We start from the raw sequence: 19,930 nt of genomic DNA, 5'->3' as shown, positions 1-19,930 counted from the left end.
CAGTGAAAAAAGTCACCTATGGGGGTGACTATGACCTAAAGATAACATCTACCATAAACCACTTCCAATAAAGGAGTGAACTAAGTGGGAACAGGAAAACAATAAGCTGAGTTCAAACTGTGCTCAGGTGTTTCTTGGTTTTTGGGGGTTTTCTTTTTGGCTGCACCACATGGCATGTGGGATCTTAGTTCCCCAATCAGAAGTATTAAAATAGTGACAATAAGTCGATGAATTCTCTCTAACACCCACTGAATTCATAATAATGTAGCTGAAGTTTGTTACAAACCAAACAAATTTCAGAGGACTTTCCTAGATCTATACTTGTCATTTATAGCATTGCTTCTGGGAGAAACTGGGGACCAAGTTCCAAAGATTGTATTTTTAAACACGACCCCACTGGACTTGTCCCTGGTGTAGTTTGGGGACAGACCTAGATTCTGGTGGGTTCTATCACCTCTTCTTTTTGGATGAAGAAGGACCCAGGAAGGGAAAGCCATTTGTTCTGTACACAATGCCTGGGTGCTGTCCTGTCTGAACTCTGCGACCCCATGGACTGCAGCCCACCAGGCTCCTCTGTCATTGGAATTTTCCAGGCAAGCACACTGAATATGAAATGGCAAAATTGCCGTTTCCTCCGCCAGGGAAGATCTTCCTCATCCAGGGATCGAACCTGCGCCTCTTGCGTCTCCTGCACTGGCAGGCAGATTCTTTACCACTGAGCCACCTGGGAAGCCTGTTCTGTACACAGGCTCACCTCTAAAGACCCAGCTTTGCCTTCTAAGCCGATCTGCTGTTTCCTTCTGCATTCCTTCAAGAACACACACACCGTCTTCCTAAATCCCTGGATGAGCACAGAGTCACCATGACCTGACGCAAGATCAGTACAGAACTTCGACTTGGGAAGAGTTTTATTTCTGCAAATGTAACACGGGGGGTCAATCATTTCCACTAATCTTCCTTAATCACCAGGGAAAACAGGGTTTCGGCTGGCTCTTTGCCACCCTCCCTCCCCCAGCCTTAGAACAATGCTGCAGCATAATAACCTTGCATTGCATCCCCTTGGTTTAGCGATTTAATGAAACACCGAACGGCTTTAGAGAATGCTGACATGAAAACAAACCTGGTTCCGTTCACCGTTAAGAGCACCAGGGAGGTGAGCTTTGATGCTGTTTTCTAAACAGCGGGAGATGCTGACACAGGGTGCAGGAATCTTAATAGCATTACAGCTGTTTAAGTCAGAGCTTTACTGAACTGTTTGCAAATCTTGTAATCCCCATCATTCCTGAAATGAACAAACTTCATGTAACGAAGGCATAAACATTCAGACTGCAGAGCCAGCCAGAAATAGTCATCACTCAATTCTCTTCCAGGGAGTTATTTATTTTCAGCGTCTCTCCACTCTTTCTCTTCTCTCTTATCAGGAGCCAAAGGCCCCATCTCAAACTTACATTTATTACTGTGGTGATCCAATGAATTCCTATGGAACTTTCCAGACTGAGGACAGACACTGTATTCTTTTCTCAGCTGTAGGCCTAGCACTTAACACAACACCCAATAAATATTTGCTCAATGAGTGATGGAATTCTTATACCTGCTCCCCACTTTCCCATCTGGATTCCAAACTATTTTTTTCTCTCTTTTCCTCACCAAAATAAATGCACCATTCCCTTGGGGACTTGCTGAGTGACGATTCACAATCTGATTAATTACTCTGTGTGGAAATATAACGAGTGTAGTTATTCAGAAGGCCTTTCTCAGCATTTTAAAGAAGAGGTTTCAGATTCTTAATTCAGCTGAAAAATTGCAGACACTGTGATCCTAGCTGCACTCTGGGGTATGTTGGAGGAAGTTCTTTCTTCACTCCAAAATTCACTCTTCCTACAAATAGACTTCAGTTCAGTTCAGTTGCTCAGTCGCGTCTGACCCTTTGCGACCCCATGAATCACAGCACGCCAGGCCTCCCTGTCCATCACCAACACCCGGAGTTAACTCAAACTCATGTCCATCGAGTCGGTGGTGCCATCCAGCCATCTCATTCTTTGTCGTCCCCTTCCAGACCTAGGCAGTCAAATTTTGGAATACTGGGAATTCATATTGATACATAACCTAGAATGTTGTTAATTTAAAAACAAATAACTAAATATGAACCTGGATATTTAAATTAATGAGCTTGCAATAGATATTAAAATACTGGGCTTTTATCGTTAAAAAGAAGATAGTTGGACAAGAGCAGTTGCTTTTAATTAAAGGCTTTAAAAGTTGACCAACGTTGGGGGAGTGGGTTTATCATTTTTCTTGAGTACAGGACCCACTGATTGAGCTAACAGTGCCAGACAGAAAGATGGAAAGGTGAATGAAACAACCCTTTCCTGGAGGATCTTCAGCCAGCAGGTAGGCAGGAAGTGCACACCTGTCACTTCCTGTGGTACCTGCTGATGGAGGTACACAGTGGGGGTGGCAGGGGCTGCCAAGGACCTGAGCCTGGAGCTGATCCAAATCTCTAGTGAGGAGATAAGTTCTTTAAGATCTTGCTGAAATTTCAAATGGTGTTTTCTCCACGAACTGCCATAAACCTTTATATCCGTGATTCCCAACTGTGGTGATTCTGCCAACGAGAGGACCTTTGGCAAAGCCTGGACATGTTTTTTGGTTGTTGGAATTGAGGGAGTGTTACTGGCACCTGGTGAGGTGGGGCTTAGGCTTGCTGCTAAAAATTCCATGTGGTACAGGACAGCCCCTCATAACAAAGAGGTCAACAGCACTGAGGGTGAAAAACCTTCTTCAGACAATGAGCTATTTTGTGCATCCAAGCTCCTGCCCATCCAGGGAGATGGACAATGACATATACCCTGGTCTCCTAGATGGTGACCTCGCTGGGGTCTTGAACTGTGTCTACAGAACCCAGTAGGCACTTCTGGTAGAATGAATGAACATTCAAGCAATGGAGGTGAGCGTGTCAGTGGATACAGGGTCCTCAGCCTCAGCCGGACTGCAGGGGGGTGGCTGTACAGCTTCTACCCACCTCCACCCACTCCAGTAACTGCTGCCATGTGCAGGCCCAACTTAACAGCTGCTCCATATTTTTGAAAGAATCTGGAGATCTGGACTTTTACAGGGAAACCACCTGATTTCTAAGTGTTGAATAATTTGAAATTGAAAATCAAAGGAAAAAAAAAAAGAAACGATAACTATGCAGACAAACACAGTCGGTCCAAACCAAACAGCCTTTTGTGACTTCTAACCAGTCTAGGCTCCCACGGGGCAGAGATGGGCCATGGATTCCTGCCCAGGATCCGATTAGCCAGTCACCCAGTCACAGCTTGAACACACCCAGTCTACGGACAATGCAGACCAGCCCTGTGCAAGACAGGAAATCTGAAACACAGTCTGACACTCCTCTTCTGGTGGTTCACTTTGTGGTCGGAAAATTCTTTGAGGCTGAAAACACACCATCCTTAAACTCAAGAGTTCTCAAGAATCAGGAAATTCCAAAGTCAAGGTTCCTTTTGCAATGATCACACATGCTGTTTCCTTGACTTGGGTACACACAGGGCATACCATGAAGTCCACAGGATGTGGGACAGCCTGTAGGCACGGCTCCCACAGACAGCTATGGGAACCTTAAGACTAAGCACGTCCTCCCCACTGCAGAGCATCTCACGCTTATTTCTTACACTCAGTTCAACACCTGGATTTTGCTGGGTTTTTTTTTTTTTTAGTTCATTCTGAAATTATGTACAAAATACAGTCAATGAGAATTATTTGAAAAAAAAAATGCCATCAAGAATTGAGATAGTCACTATAATGGTTGCTATTGCTGTTCAGTCACTCAGTTGTGTTCAACTCTTTGTGACCCCGTGGACTGCTGCACACCAGGCTTCCCTGTCCTTCACTATCTCCCAGTGTTTGCTCAAACTCATGTCCATTGAATCGGTGATGCCATCCAACCATCTCATTCCTCTGTTGTCCCCTTCTCCTCCTGCCCTCAGTCTTTCCCAGGGTCTTTTCCAATGAGTCAGCTCTTTCCATCAGGTGGCCAAAGTATTAGAACTTCAGTTTCAGCATCATCAGTCCTTCCAAGGAATAATCAGGGTTGATTTCCTTTAGGATTGACTGGTTTGATGTTCTTGCTGTCCTAGGGACTCTCAAGAGTCTTCACCAGCACCACAGTTCAAAAGCATCAATTCTTTGGCACTCAGCCTTGTTTATAGTCCAACTCTCACATCCATACATGACTGGAAAAACCATAGCTTTGATGATATGGACCTTTGTCAGCAAAGTGATGTCTCTTCTTTTTAATACACTGTCTAGGTTAGTCATAGCTTCTCTTCCAAGGAGCAAGTGTCTTTTAAAAATTTCATGGCTGCTGTCACCAGGCACAGTGATTTTGGAGCCCAAGAAAATAAAGTCTGTCACTCTATTTTTTCCCCATCTATTTGCCATAAAGTGACGGGACCAGATGCCATGATATTAGATGAAGGCTAAGATATAGAAACTGGGGGAACAGTCTCAAGGATGCACCAGGATACCTTGACGATTGGGTTTCTGGACATCAACCTGCCCACCATCTGTGTTCTGCCTTCCCAGGAGGACAGGTGAGGGGAAGAAGGAGGGACTGTGTAGGGTCAGCTCCTGCCCCCCGCCCCAGCTCTAGTTCCAAACTGCTAAGTCTCACCATAGGCACCTTCCGCCCCTCCGTTCTTCCCTGTCTTCCCAGGCCAGAGGGACCAAATTCTCCTCCACCCACAGCCTGGCTAAGCCTCTCCCTTCTGCATCAGGTCCAGTTTCAAGCCCCTCCCTATCACCCCAGCCTGCCTCTCTCCTCTGCTCTTCACACCCACTGTGCATACAAATACTTACTATCCAAGACTTCCCTGGTGGTCCAATGGCTTAAAAACAAAAAACAAAACCAACAACAACAAAAACTCCACACTCCCAATGCAGGGAGCACAGGTCTGATCCCTGGTTGGGAAAGATTGCACATGCTGTGTGGTAGTGGCATGAGCAAAAAGAAAAAAAAAAAAAATATATATATATATATTTCCAAAAAATAGTTACTATCCTACCTCAGAAATTATCTTTATGACTTCTTCTCCTGAAAACTCCTCGAGGTCTGGATGATGTCTTATGCTGCTTAATGACTTCTACATGCTTTGCATATACCAGTCACTCAATACATATTTTTTTGTTAATTCACAGAAATATAACATAGTATTAAAAATCTAAGGCAGTGAGATCCTTTTCCTAAAAATGTTCCACTGGACATTCCTAGTTCACTGTGTTAGTCTCTCAACAAGAAATAGGGCCAATATGTCTTGGATAATGCTCCTTCTGTATTGCTGCTGAATCATCCATACTCCTTATAAATGACCAGACTGTGGGAAGAAAAACATTAGAAGTTGCCTCAGATGGTAAAGAATCCACCTACAATGCAAGAGACCTGGGTTCGATCCCTGGATTAGGAAGATCCCCTGGAGGAGGGAATGGCTATTCACTCCAGTATTCTTGCCTGGTGACTCCTGTGGACAAAGAAGCCTGATGGGCTACAGTCCATGGGGTCACAAAAAGCTGGACATGACTGAGCAACTAGTACTTCCTTCCCTTTCTTCCAATCACCTAGTAGCTCTAAAATCTTGGGGAAAAAACAGTTAAATGTCTCTGAACCTTAGCTTCTTCATCTTTAAAACAGGGCTAGGGAACTTCCCTGGCAGTCCAGTGGTTAAGACTCCTTGCTTCAAATGCAGGGGGTGCTGCTTCAATCCCTGGTTAGGGAACAGAGATCCCACATGCCATGTAGCACAGCCAAAATTTTTTTTAAAAATTAAAATGGGGGCTAACTTGAAGGGTTGCTGTGAAAGTTAATGAGATATATAATGTTAATATGAAAATGTCTGAAATATAGCAGTTGCTCAATAAATGGATAATAATTATTAAAAAGAAGAGAAGAGATTAGGAGGAGAAGGAAGAGGATGGCGTAGAAGTATTTCTCAATTTTTCTTTTCCTTCCATTTTTCTTCTTAGGGCAGGAAGTGCCCCATTAAGGGCTCCTGAGAGAGGCTGAAAATCACTTTCACAGAATGCCATGAGCAAAAAGATCCATTTCTTTCAGTGTAGATGGTTTAGATACAGACCTGCTCCTTGGAGAAGGGAAAGGGATGGCAACCCACTCCAGTATTCTTGCCTGGAGAATCCCGTGGACAGAGGAGCCTGGTGGGCTATAGTCCTTGGGGTCTCAAAGAGTCAGACATGACTGAGCAACTAACACCAGGCAGGAAGATAAGTAACTACTGACATCCCAGGGGCAGCGACTTTTCACTTTTATCCAAGAGTTGGCCCTGACACATACTGGGTCTCAGGAAATATCTGTTTATTGAACAAACCCCTTCCAGCCCAAAGCCACAGGAGATGCAAAGTTGCCTCTTGGACTTCCTCATCACGGTATTCCTGGAGCTGGTCCTGTCGTTCACATTCATCCTGCAGGAACCTCATACTGATGTTTAAACTTGACACCATTTGCACGCATGTAGGCGCATGTGTGTGTGTGTGTGTGTGAGTTGGGGCGGGGGGGCTATGACAGCACAAGATGGGGGATTATTTACAAGTTGTCCTGGGAGTCAGGAGGCTGCCCTGGACACATGTGCTGGCCCCACCAACCTGCACTGTGGCCTTGGAGCAAAAGGTGACAGTTCTGCATGTCCAATGTGCAAACCAATGCAAAAATTGGGGGAGGAGGTGGAGGAAGCCAACCCTTAGGATTACTCTCATCCCAAGCGTGAGAGGCACTTCCCTGGTGGCTCAGTGGCAAAGAATCTGCCTGCCAACGCAGGAGACACAGGTTCGATCCCTGGGTCAGAAAGATCACTTGGAGAAGGAAATGGAAACCCATTTCAGAATTCTTGCCTGGAGAATTCCAGGGACAGAGGAGCCTGGGAGGCTATAGTCCATGGGGTTGCAAAAGAGTCAGACATAACTTAGCAATTAAACAACAAAAAGCATGAGAAAAAAAATACGGATTTTCGAGGACTATGCCTTAATTCAGCAAAATTAAATAAAATGCTTTTCTTTCCATCATGCTGGTAAAGAAATGTAAAAGCCTCCAAAACTTGTCTGCAATTCAGTTCTGGAGTGCCATACTTGGTGCTGGGAGTGGGGGGTGGGTATTGCCAAACAATATATTCAAACTGGAATGGAAATAAGCATTATATAACTTCAAGTGGCCCTAGGCTTGTTTTCTTTTTAAAACAGGTTCAGTTCAGTCGCTCAGTCGTGTCCGACTCTCCGCGACCCCATGAATCAAGCACGCCAGGCCTCCCTGTCCATCACCAACTCCCGGAGTTCACTCAAACTCATGTCCACAGAGTCGGTGATGCCATCCAGCCATCTCATTCTCGGTCATCCCCTTCTCCTCCCGCCCCCAACCTTTCCCAGCATCAGAGTCTTTTCCAGTGAGTCAACTCGTCGCATGAGGTGGCCAAAGTATTGCAGTTTCAGCTTTAGCATCAGTCCTTCCAATGAACACCCAGGATCGATCTCCCTTAGAATGGACTGGTTGGACCTCCTGGCGGTACAAGGGACTCTCAAGAGTCTTCTCCAACACCACAGTTCAAAAGCATCAATTCTTCAGCGATCAGCTTTCTTCACAGTCCAACTCTCACATCCATACATGACCACAGGAAAAACCATAGCCTTGACTAGACGGACCTTTGTTGGCAAAGTAATGTGTCTGCTTTTTAATATGCTATCAAGGTTGGTCATAACTTTCCTTCCAAGGAGTAAGCGTCTTTTAATTTCATGGCTGCAATCAGCATCGGCAGTGATTTCGGAGCCCAAAAAATTAAAACAGGTTAAGAGACAGTAAGTAGCGAGAACCAACAGGAATTATTCTCCTTAAGGTGCTGCATTAGTGATTTAGGCCGTATAGCAGGCAGCCGTGGTCACAGGAAAGGAAAGCTGTGGGTCACCAGGCCAGCAGCTGGTAAGCTGGGTGAAGACTTGGGAAGGACTGACCCATTTCATGGTCATTGAGAGGCTCGTCAAGCACCACTCAGCGTGGTTTCACTTTATAGACAATAGAGCCCGCCTCCCTCCGCACAGACTTCCCTGGCCAAACAGTGCGTTGTCCTCACCATCAGACCACACTTGTGTGACTTCTGGCAAGTGGAGACCATGGAAACAGAGGATCTACACTTTTTACTGGATGCATTTCTGTATTGTCGTAAATGTCTCCTACTGCTTCTGCTGCTGCTGCTAAGTCACTTCAGTCGTGTCCGACTGAATCTTTATTCATTAGGAACTAATCTTCTCCTCAGTTGATTGATTCTGATTCTGAGAATAGACTTGGGTTTGGAAACTGGCCAAGGATTGTCACTTTAAGTTACGTAAATGACCCCTGCCTTCTGCTTAACCATTTTTGATATATTTCTATTATAACTTGTTAAGCAACAGTCTTGATGACTCTCCATCCTTTTCCTAAGTCAACCCTACATTGACTGCCTCCCAATTTTGCTGCCTATTATCGTAGTTTTGACTACCTTGCTTATGGAGGAAATAGCATACGTTACCATATAGATTTAAAATACCTAAGTATAGGGACTTTCCTGGTTGGTCTGGAGGTTAAGAAACCACCTTCCAATACAGGAGATGTGGATTTGATCCCTGGTCCTGGAACTAAGATCCCACACACCATGGGGTAACTAAGCTTGCATGCAGCAACCAAGACCCAGCATAGTCAAAAATTATAAAATAAAATACCTAAGTATAAGCATGCGTGCCAAGTCACTTCAGTCGTGTCTGACTCTTTGAAACCCTATGAAAGATAGCCCGCCAGGCTCCTCTATCCATGGGATTCTCCAGGCAAGAATACTGGAGTGGGTTGCCATGCTCTCCTCCAGGGGATCTTCCTGATCCAGAGATCGAACCCATGTCTCTAATGTCTCCTGCATTTGGCAGCCAGGTTCTTTACCACTAGCGCCACCTGGGAAGCCCTACTGAAGTACATAACCCCCAAAAGAGCATGCCCTCTGACTGAGGGGAGCAACAGCTGTCCTAACAGTTTAAACTCACCATCATTCCCCACCTCACCTTCACCCTCCCTGAAGATGACAACCACAACCCTTGGTGATCATCATGTCAGCTGGTTTGAATATTAATAAGCTGGAGTAGATCAAAGTCTTAATGTGGTCAGTCGCCAATCAGCAGTCTGTGTACAGGGTTCAGGGGCAGATCCCTACCACCTTACCTTCCATACAGCAGACCAAGGAATGTGAGTTTAAAGTAGGAGCGTGTGGCTGCTCTTGGATCACTCCTCTCCGCCTCCACTCATGGTAAAGCCAAGCCCTTATAATGGCCTTTAAGAACCCACATGGTCAGCCACCTACCACCTCTCCAGCCTCATCTCCTACCACTCTTGCCCAGCAACCTGCTCCGGTCACATTGCTCCTTGAGCAAACCAAGCACTCTCCCACCTCAGGGCCTTTGCAATTTCTGTTACCCCTCCGTGTCCCCAGGGCTCACCCCCCTACTTCTTCAGGTCTGTGCTCAAACATGGGAGTGAGAAGCGGTGCTGTCTTTAAGCAAATGGGTGAGTGCATTCTAAACGAGGATGGTTTGGAGCTTGTCTAAGAGAAAAATGAATAGAAGGATCAAAGGAAGAAACACAAACATAGCCATAGTCACAGTTAAAGTTACAGTTACATATTTATAGCTATAGTTACATATACAGACATAATTAGTGGTTCACCCACAGTGGTTACTCTGGTGTGGGTGAGTGGCTGAAAGGTGTCCTGGTGAGGCTCTGCTTCCTGAATGCTGGCTGTACCAGATATAATATATTCAGCTTGTGAAAATATTCATCATATAAGCACTCTTCTGAATGTATGTTTATTTATATGTCCATAGGACATACACCCCAAACATGCACACTAACATTGGAGAGCAAATATTAGTATCCCCAGGAAACCCAAAGAACTTATTTTCCTCTCCTCTCTCTGCTAAAGACTTACCATCCCATGGTTTCCCTGGTCAGAATTATATTAAACAGCAACATCGAGAAGCCAGACGTGATCACCTGCAGAAACAATTTCAGCAAAAGGTCATCAGAGCAGCAGGACCTTGGTGACCTTCTCCAAAGCCATTTTTCACACATTTAGTTGGTGGCAGTTCAGACCCCAGACATCAGCTCTGTCTTCCCGCTCTGTCTTTCCCGGCCCCCTGCACTTCCTAGTAGTCCCTGGTGTTTCACGGACAATGCTAAGTCCTCGTCTATTTTGAGATGAGAATCTTCAAAGAAGCATTTAATTTCCAAATTTTTCAAAAGAGGAGGCACACAGCTAAGATCACACTCCTCTCTCTCCAGGGCAACAGCAGAGCAAGAATACCTGTTTCCATCTTGTCTTAGCTGCACAAGAACCCCCAAGGGCAGAAGTATCCATTCACCCATTCCCAGATCCTCCAGCTAAAAACCGAGCTGCCGACCCACCTTAGCCAACAGCACTGTCTCTTGCCCTGTCCTAATGTCCCTGTCTTTCTGGCCCAATGCACACATTCTGAGAAACCAGGTTCTTCCTAAGAGAGGGAGCAATGAAATCATTAATTATTTGCAAACATCTAGGAGAAGGCAATGGCAAGCCACTCCAGTACTCTTGCCTAGAAAATCGCATGGACGGAGAAGCCTGGTGGGCTGCAGTCCGTGGAGTCACTACTAGTCGGACACGACTGAGCGACTTCACTTTCACACATTGGAGAAGAAAATGGCAGCCCACTCCAGTGTTCTTGCCTGGAGAATCCAGGGATGGCGGAGCCTGGTCAGCTACCGTCTATGGGGTCGCATAGAGTCGGACACGACTGAAGCGACTTAGCAGCAGCAGCAGCAGGAGGCAGTAAATGGGCTTCCCTGGTGGCTCAGCAGTAAAGAACCCACCTGCAACGCAGGAGGCAAAAGAGATAAGGGTTTGATCCCTGGGTCGAGAAGATCCCCTGAAGGAGGGCATGACAACCCACTCCAGTATTCTTGCTGGAAAACCCCGTGGACAGAGGAGCCTGACGGGCTATGACCGATGGGGTCGCACACAGTCAGACATGACTGAAGCAGTGACAGAGCAGAACACAGGAGGCAAAGGAGAGAAAAGAGTTATTCCACATTTCTCAGAGCTAGAAATTCCAAAAAAAACCCTCTTAAAAGTGGCAGTAATGGGACTCAGACTCCCAAGATGCCTCTAAAAAGTCAACACAAAAAGTTTTGAGAACCAAAGACCAACTCTGGAATGCTGGCTCAGGTAAGATTTTTTTTTTCCTCCCGGGATTCTGCACTCTGGAATGCAAAGCAGCTTCTGTGAGGAAAGTTACCCTAAGAACTTGCTTCTCTGCAATGAGAAGTAAAAAGCAGGCTGTATCAGGACAGGTCACTCAGGCTGCATGTCCTCAGAGATATCAACTACCATCTCACTCAAAGGGATGTCAAGTCCTGTCTTGGAGGCCTCTTTGGGTCCCAAGATGGGAACAAGGCAGCAAGCAGATGGTTAGAAGAAGGGAGTATGGTGGTCCAGTGTTTAAGAATCCATCTTCCAATTCAGGGGACATGGGTTCGATACCTGGTCAGGGAACAAAGGTCCCATGTGTTGTGGGGCAACTAAGCTCGTGCAACCACAATGAATGAGCCTGTGCACCACGAATGGAGAAAGACCACACTGCAAAGAAGACCCAGTGCAGCCAAACATGTTTTCAAACAATTTAAAAAACAAGAAGGAGGCAGTATGTTTGATGAGTCTCACCTTCACTTGTTTACCATCTCAAAAAGAAGCCTGGAAATATAAACCTGGAACTCTCAGTATAAAAACCTTGTGAGATCTTAGAACCTTTGTAATAGTTTATTCATTTAAGGTCACTTTCTATTTGCTTCCCTGTATTGATTTGCAGCTAAAAACCTTGACAACAAAAAAGAACCTGTGGTGTCTTCAGGAACAAAAAAAGAAGTGACAACAAAGTCAGAGAGACAGCAGCAAAGCAGAATGCAAAGGACAAGAAGAACCGTTTCTCAAAGTGAAAACGGAGTGCTGGCTTTTATCTCAAAGAGCTTTTATCTCAAAGGGCAGCTCTTCTTCCCCCATCCTCCCTTCTTTTTGTTTGACATTTTATTTAGGACTTTTGCATCTATGGTCATACATGAAGTGGGCCTAAAATTTTATTATCTTGTAATGAGATTGTCTAGTTTTGGAAACAAGGTTATACAAACCACATAAGCTAATACATCAGCCTCCCTGCTTCTTTTTCTGTAAAGGATAAAGACGGTCTTTACTGGGGTCTCCACTCTGACCTGACCACCCCTGGACCTGGAGGTTCTAGTTGAAAGTGAAAAAGTGAAAGTGTTAGTCACTCAGTCGCATCTGACTCTTTGTGACCCCATGGATGTAGCCCATCAGGCTCCTCTGTCTATGGGATTTCCCAGGAATAGTACTGGAGCGGGTTGCCACTTCCTACTCCAGGGGATCTTCCCAACCCAGGGATCAAACCCAGGTCTCCTGCATTGCAGACAGATTCTTTACATCTGAGTCACCAGGGAAGCCCTAATTGGGGTGGCCTTTAATGGCCATTGTCCTAATCAAATCCTCTCTTTCTCCTGGATTCAAGTTTATTATTTTCATTTTTTTCCAAAAATATCTTTCATCTAGGTTTTCCATTCATTAACATTCAGCAGCAGTTTGTAGAAATATTATTTTATCTCATTTGTGCCCATTTTTATCATCTTCCCTTTTATTCTTACTTTATCATTTTCTCATACTTTTTTTTTTCTCTCTCCTTCTTTAGTCTCAACCAAAGTTAATCTTAACCTCATTAATCCCTCTTTACTTTTGCAGCTTCCTGCACATTTCCTGGGAGAGTGCCAACAGAGATTTATTTCTTGGGATTGCTGAAAAAGCCTCTGTTGTACTGAGGGAGGTTAGCAACGGCAGCTTGGCATTAATGGAACAACTCATGAAATTTCTGAAGCCTTTCTTAACTCTTCACCATTATCTTCATCTCCTTTACCCTTTTTACCAGCTCTTGTCTTTTTTTTGCCAACTTTATTAAGGAATAAAGTTGGCAAATGTAACTGTATCTATTTCAATTGTACACCGTGACTGGATAGACATATACATACGTACATGGCCTTCTCTGACTGGCTTCTCTAATGGCTTTTTAAAATTATGTTTTTATTTATTTGATGGTGCCAGGTCCTAGTTGTGGCATGTCAGATCTAGTTCCCTGACCAGGGATGGAACTGGGGCCCCCTGCCTTGGGAGCTTGGAGTCTTAGCCAATGGACCACCAGGGAAGTCCTTCTGGTGGCTTTTTCCACATGACTTTCAGGCTCCTCTGTGACACTGTCACCTCCCACATGCCCTGCAACAGTCACAGCCGAGGACTTATGTCTCTAGCCCTCCGCAGGCTTCTTTCAGCTCAGAAGGAATCTCGTCTGCCGTGAAATAGACAGCTGGCCTGCTTGTTCCTATTAACCGCACCTTTTGCCAAGAAAAACACCTCTGAAAAATTTCAAACCAGCCCTGACTTGAAAATAAGGTTGGTTTAGTAGCCAGACTGGTGCCTTTCCATCTGCCGCTTCCTGGAAACGTTTGCATGGTCTCCTGCCATTCTCCTGGGCCCCTCTTTCAAACATCTCTATATTTTCCCCCCTCATGGAGCAAATTTTCTGCTGGCTGAGACACTCAGTGAAATCTCACAAAAAGATCTGTCTTATTTCTGTAGGGAATTTACAGTGACCTTGTTTGTTCGATAGCACTCCTGGGGAGTTAGATGGGCCACTTTTTAATCTATTTCCAGAAGGACCCTTAGTTCCTTAGGCTTCTCTGCTTTCTGGGTTTTGTTTTTGTTTTTTGTTTTATGTGAACCATTTTTTAAAAGTCTTTATTGAATCTGTGGGCTTCCCAGGTGGCGCTAGTGATAAAGAACCCACCTGTCAATGCAGGAGATGTAAGAGACATGGGTTTGATCCCTGGGTCAGGAAGATCCCTTCGAGGAGGGCATGGCAACCCACTCCAGTATTCTTGCCAGGAGAATCCCATGGACAACGGAGCCTGGCGGGCTACTGTCCATGAGGCTGCAGAGTTGGACACTACTGAAGCGACAATGTGCTTACATGCATTGAATCTGATACAATATCGCTTCTGTTTTTTATGTTTTATTTTGTCGGCCACAAGGCATGTGGGCTCTCAGCTCCTCAACCTGGGACTGAACCCCTCCCCCCTGAATTGGAAGGTAAAGTCTTAACCATTGGACGGCCAGGGAGATCCCTTCTCTGCTTTACTTCCATAACCAGCCCCAGCCATCAGCTTTCTTTTTAAAAGCATTTCTCATTCCCCCCACCTCCTGCCCCATCCCGTGTGTGTGTGTGTGTGTGTGTGTATCACACACACAGTCACCAAAGTTCGACCACTTCACAAAAGTCACTGTATAAGGGATGAATAGCAGCCGGTCACACTTCACTGAGGGGCGGACACTGGGCAGGTGGCCAGCCCAACTTACCCACACACCGACCTCACCCTGTATGAACTTCAAATTCATGCCTCAGCAAATCAACAGCTTTCCATATGCAATGAGCCTTCAGGGCTGCTCAAAACACTGGAAAGTGTGAATGATAAATCTGCTTGTGCCAAGAGTCCACTTCACTTATAATTCCACTGAGGAACAAACAGAAGCCAGGAATAGCTGACTATGCAGGTCTGGGTACTGAATGTCCCACGCACAGACACCTGAGGGCAGAACTTGAGAGGTGCAATCGACTCCCTAAGCTCAGAGGTGGGGAAACTGACCCAGAGACAGTGTGTGACTTGACTCCAGGGCCTGGCAACTTCATGTCAGGGAGCCGTGGAGCTCTGACTCCCAGGTCAGCTTCCTCTCACAGCCAGAGAGGACCCAAGGGAGCTCCATATAGCCTTTTTGAAAATAAGAATCCACTAAAAGCCGGGACTCAAATATCTGCAAACCCATGTCTGCAGCAGCGTTATTCACAATAGCTAAAATCTGGAAGCAACCCAAGTGTCCATCAAGGGATGAATGAGTAAGCTAAACCTGGTATATATGTACAGTGGAATGTTTTTCAGCCTTAAAGAGAAAGGAAATTTTGACATATGCTACCACATGGGTGAACCTAGAAGACATTAAGCTCAGTAAAATCAACAAGACACAGATAAGGACTATATGATTCCACTTATATGATGTACTTAGAACAGCCGAACTCGTAGAGGTAGAAAGCAGAACGAATTTTACCAGAATCTGAGGACAGGAGTGGGAAGTTAGCATTTAATGGGTATAGAGTTTCAATTTAGGTTGATGAAAAAATTCTGGAGATGGATGTCAGTAAAAGCATAAACTTTTTTTTTTAACCTTTAAAATGGCTAAAATCTGCTCATGAGAAAGACTCCAAGTTACTCTTGGGACTTGCCATTCAAGAGATGGGAGTAGCAGCCATTACTGCCAATTATTGTTCTTGCGTTCGAACGGCATTTTAAAAAATACAAATGTTTCCCCAAAGAAGAAAGAGTCCTGTGGTCGCAGGAATGTCTCCCTTGCGCACATGCAGATCTGAATGACAAACACCAGGACCCGCCACAGTCTGGGCTGCCAACAACAGCAGAACTCAATACATTGTGTCAACGGCGGGGCTTTGAACTTCCTGGCTGTGTCAACGGATGTCACAACCTCTGTGTTCTTTAAACAGATTTTGGTATTTAAAGCAGATCAGGTTTGTTTTTTAAACATTCATTTCGATCCTGAGACAAATTTCCTGTTTGTTTAAAGGAAAATAAAGAGGAGCAGTTGTTAGTGGGAACCTGCCAGAGTCAAGGATTTGGAAGAGAATCAGAAATTTAGCTTTATTGTTTATTATTGTTTTGATGTGGTTGTTGTCTGTTGAAATATATATGACTTAAGGAAAATGTGTCCATGTCAGCACATGTATGAGGTCCTTCACCATAACTGCCCCAGTTTCAGCCAGGCACCTCCCACATAAACAGGTTATAGTTTTTCAAACACTGTTGCATCCCATCTCTTGCCTTTGCCCAGCAATTCTCTCCACTTGGGATAGTTTCATAGGCTTCCTCAAACAATTCCTACTCACCTTTTGAAAATACATTTCTAGAAATCTTTTCCTGACCCTGACCGCCATTCATAGATCCGAGTGGATCAGGAACTTCTAGGGGCTTTCATAACCCCGTATCATTGCACATGCCAAATTCTACTGAAGTGGTAGTCTCCCCAACCAGGATGTGAGCTATTCATCTTCCTATGTTCAGGGCCCAGCAACAGAGACTTGCTTATGGTAAGTGCCTGAAACGTTTTAAGCAAATACACTCAATCATCAGAGCTGCTAACATAACCCCAAAGGTCAAGATGTTGTTGATTTTCAAATCAATTTTCATATATTAGGGACCACTGGAACCCGGACCTGAGAACCATGAAGACAAACCCTTGGTCCCTCATCTGTGCTTCTTTGACCAATTATCTCCAATTTTAGTATATGTGCTGCCGAAGCGAGCATGACCAATTATCTCCACTGAGAAGATCTGAGATCTTGGCTCTCTGGTTCCAAGTTTAAAAATGCCAGAGAAGTGCTCGCTTCTGCAGCAATATACTACAATTGGAACGATACAGAGACTAGCATGGCCCCTGCGCAAGGATGACACGCAAATTCGTGAAGCGTTCCATATTTTTAAAAGGTATATATGACAAACCCACAGCAAATATTATCCTCAATGGTGAAAAACTGAAAGCATTTCCCCTAAAGTCAGGAACAAGACAAGGGTGCCCACTCTCACCACTACTATTCAACATAGTTCTGGAAGTTTTGGCCACAGCAATCAGAGCGGAAAAAGACATAAAAGGAATACAAATTGGAAAAGAAGAAGTAAAACTTTCACTGTTCGCTGATGACATGATCCTCTACAGAGAAAACCCTAAAGACTCTACCAGAAAACTACTAGAGGTAATCAATGAAAATAGTAAAGTTGCAGGATATAAAATCAACACACAGAAATCCCTTGCATTCCTATACACTAATAATGAGAAAATAGAGAAATTAAGGAAACTATTCCATTTACTGTTGCAACGAAAAGAATTAAATACTTAGGAATATACCTACCTAAGGAAACAAAAGACTTGTACATAGAAAAATATAAAACACTAGTGAAAGTAATCAAAGAGGACACTAATAGATGGAGAAATATACCGTGTTCGTGGATTGGAAGATTAAATATTGTAAAAATGAGTATACTACCCAAAGTAACTTATACATTCAATGCAATCCCTATCAAGCTACCAACGATATTTTTCACAGAACTAGAACAAATAATCTCACAATTTGTATGGAAATACAAAAAACCTCGACTAGCCAAAGCAATCTTGAGGAAGAAGAATGGAACTGGGGGAATTAACCTGCCGGACTTCAGGCTCTACTACAAAGCCACAGTCATCAAGACAGCATGGTACTGGCATAAAGACAGAAATATAGATCAGTGGAACAAAATAGAAAGCCCAGAGATAAATCCACGCACCTATGGACACCTTATCTTTGACAAAGGAGGCAAGAATATAAAATGGAAAAAAGACAGTCTCTTTAACAAGTGGTGCTGGGAAAACTGGTCAGCCACTTGTAAAAGAATGAAACTAGAACACTTCCTAACACCATACACCAAAATAAACTCAAAATGGATTAGAGAGCTAAATGTAAGACCAGATTCTATAAAACTCCTAGAGGAGAACGTAGGCAAAACACTCTCCGACATAAATCACAGCAGGAGGATCCTCCAAGACCCACCTCCCAGAATATTGGAAATAAAAGCAAAAATAAACAAATGGGACCTAATTAAAATCAAAAGCTTCTGCACAGCAAAGGAAACTATAAGCAAGGTGAAAAGACAGCCTTCAGAATGGGAGAAAATAATAGCAAATGAAGCAACTGATAAAGGATTAATCTCCAAAATATACAAGCAGCTCCTGCAGCTCAATTCTAGAAAAATAAGTGACCCAATCAAAAAATGGGCCAAAGAACTAAACAGACATTTCTCCAAAGAAGACATAAAGATGGCTAACAAACCCATGAAAAAATGCTCAACATCCCTCATAATCAGAGAAATGCAAATCAAAACCACAATGAGATACCATTTCACACCAGTCAGAATGGCTGCTATCCAAAAGTCTACATGCAATAAATGCTGGAGAGGATGTGGAGAGAAAGGAACCCTCTTACACTGTTGGTGGGAATGCAAACTAGTACAGCCACTATGGAGAAGAGTGTGGAGATTCCTCAAAAAACTGGAAATAGAACTGCCATATGATCCAGCAATTGCACTCCTGGGCATACACAACGAGGAAACCAGAATTGAAAGAGACACACGTACTCCAATGTTCATTGCAGCACTGTTTATAATAGCCAGGACATGGAAGCAACCTAGATGTCCATCTGCAGACGAATGGATAAGAAAGCTTTGGTACATATACACAATGGAGTATTACTCAGCCATTAAAAAGAATGCATTTGAATCAGTTCTAATGAGGTGGATGAAACTGGAGCCTATTATACAGAGTGAAGTAAGCCAGAAAGAAAAACACCAATACAGTATACTAACACATATATATGGAATTTAGAAAGATGCAAATGATAACCCTGTATACGAGACAGCAAAAGAGATACAGATGTATAGAACAGTCTTTGGGACTCTGTGGGAGAGGGTGAGGGTGGGATGATTTGGGAGAATGGCATTGAAACACGTATGTTGTCATATGTGAAACGAATCACCAGTTCAGGGTCGATGCATGTTACAGGATGCTCAGGGCTGGTGTGCGGGGATGACCCAGAGGGAGGATAAAGGGAGGAGGGAGGTGGGAGGGGGGTTCAGGAAGGGGAACTCATGTACACCCGGGGTGGATTCATGTCAATGTATGGCAAAACCAACCAATATAATATTGTAAAATAATTAGCCTCCAATAAAAAAAAAAAGAGAGAGAGAGAGAAAAAAAAAAACAAGAAAAAAAAATCCCAGAGAAGATTCTGACTGGTCGCTGAATCACCTGACTATCCTGGGAAACAGAGTAAGGTAAGAACATGCAAGCTCACCCTTGAACGTCATGGTGGGAATGGAGGAAGCAACATTTCTCCGGAGGAAGGTAGGGAAAGTGGTGGGCAGAAAGAAGAACAGCTGTCTTCTATACCCTTACCATCAACACCATCTGGGAGCCTGGAGGAAAGGCCGGATCTCGGGCCCCACCCCAGACTGCCTGAGCACCATCTACAAGGGAACAGCCCTTCCTCCCCTGGTGAGACTCATCACGCTGAAATGTGAGGGATTCTGCTCCATACGGTTCACCTCTAACACTGTCCAGATGGTGCTGTCCCATCTCCCCAGACGGGCGGACTCTAGCTTTCTCACACGCTGTACGCACATGTGTCAGACCGTCCTGGAGTCCATCTGTGTCACAGATTCACATATGAATGTTACCAGCCGCGCCTGTCTTTTAGGTTCAAGAGTAAATCTAACAAAAATGTATAATCTGAGAGCAGGCTCTCTTTTTCGCCTGGGACCAAAGAAACTATTCCAAATCCATTAGACAGAAACCACAGCTAAAGCTGACATCTCTGTTCGTTGTTTTTAAAACACTGAATTAATTTAATATCAATCCTGTGATTTATTCCAGGATCAGTGTAATTACTAATGACAGACAAATCATGCTAAACTCCAGGCACAGCTATTAACAGTGTCTGGTATCACCTCATTAAAATATACAATTCACCATTATTTTTCCAGGTATCGAAAAACAACACTGGGGATTTCCCTGGTGGTCCAGTGGCTAAGACTCCGAGCTCCCAATGCAGGGGGCCTAGGTTCGATCCCTTGTCAGGGAATTAGACCCCACATACTGCAACTAAAAGCCAGAGCAGCCAA

General features: G+C 44.3%; 1 protein-coding gene and 1 non-coding gene across 7 annotated transcripts in view; one reads left to right on the top strand and one right to left on the bottom strand.

The window, feature by feature from the left end:
* Positions 1–19,930, bottom strand: part of SLC35D4 (solute carrier family 35 member D4) — a 119,844-nt gene that overhangs the window by 2,757 nt on the left and 97,157 nt on the right. For 5 of the 6 annotated variants that reach the window (XR_008684656.2, XR_008684658.2, XR_008684657.2 and 2 more), the window contains one exon: positions 10,002–10,066. The exons of the other annotated variant lie outside the window; for it this stretch is intronic. Coding sequence is in view for 1 of the 5 variants with exons in the window: in XM_055417097.2 (XP_055273072.1) it covers positions 10,002–10,066 (65 nt within the window). In the remaining 4 variants the exon portion in view is untranslated. The remainder of the gene's footprint in view (positions 1–10,001; positions 10,067–19,930) is intronic. 6 annotated transcript variants of the gene reach the window in all.
* Positions 16,602–16,703, top strand: LOC129549927 (U6 spliceosomal RNA). The gene has a single exon (XR_008684732.2). It is a non-coding gene; the product is annotated as a U6 spliceosomal RNA (small nuclear RNA).

Source organism: Moschus berezovskii, chromosome 28, assembly GCF_049115385.1.
Source record: "Moschus berezovskii isolate FMDL1 chromosome 28, NW_MosBer_1.0, whole genome shotgun sequence".
Classification (NCBI taxonomy): domain Eukaryota; kingdom Metazoa; phylum Chordata; class Mammalia; order Artiodactyla; family Moschidae; genus Moschus; species Moschus berezovskii.
This window is presented reverse-complemented; position numbering and strand designations above follow the sequence as displayed.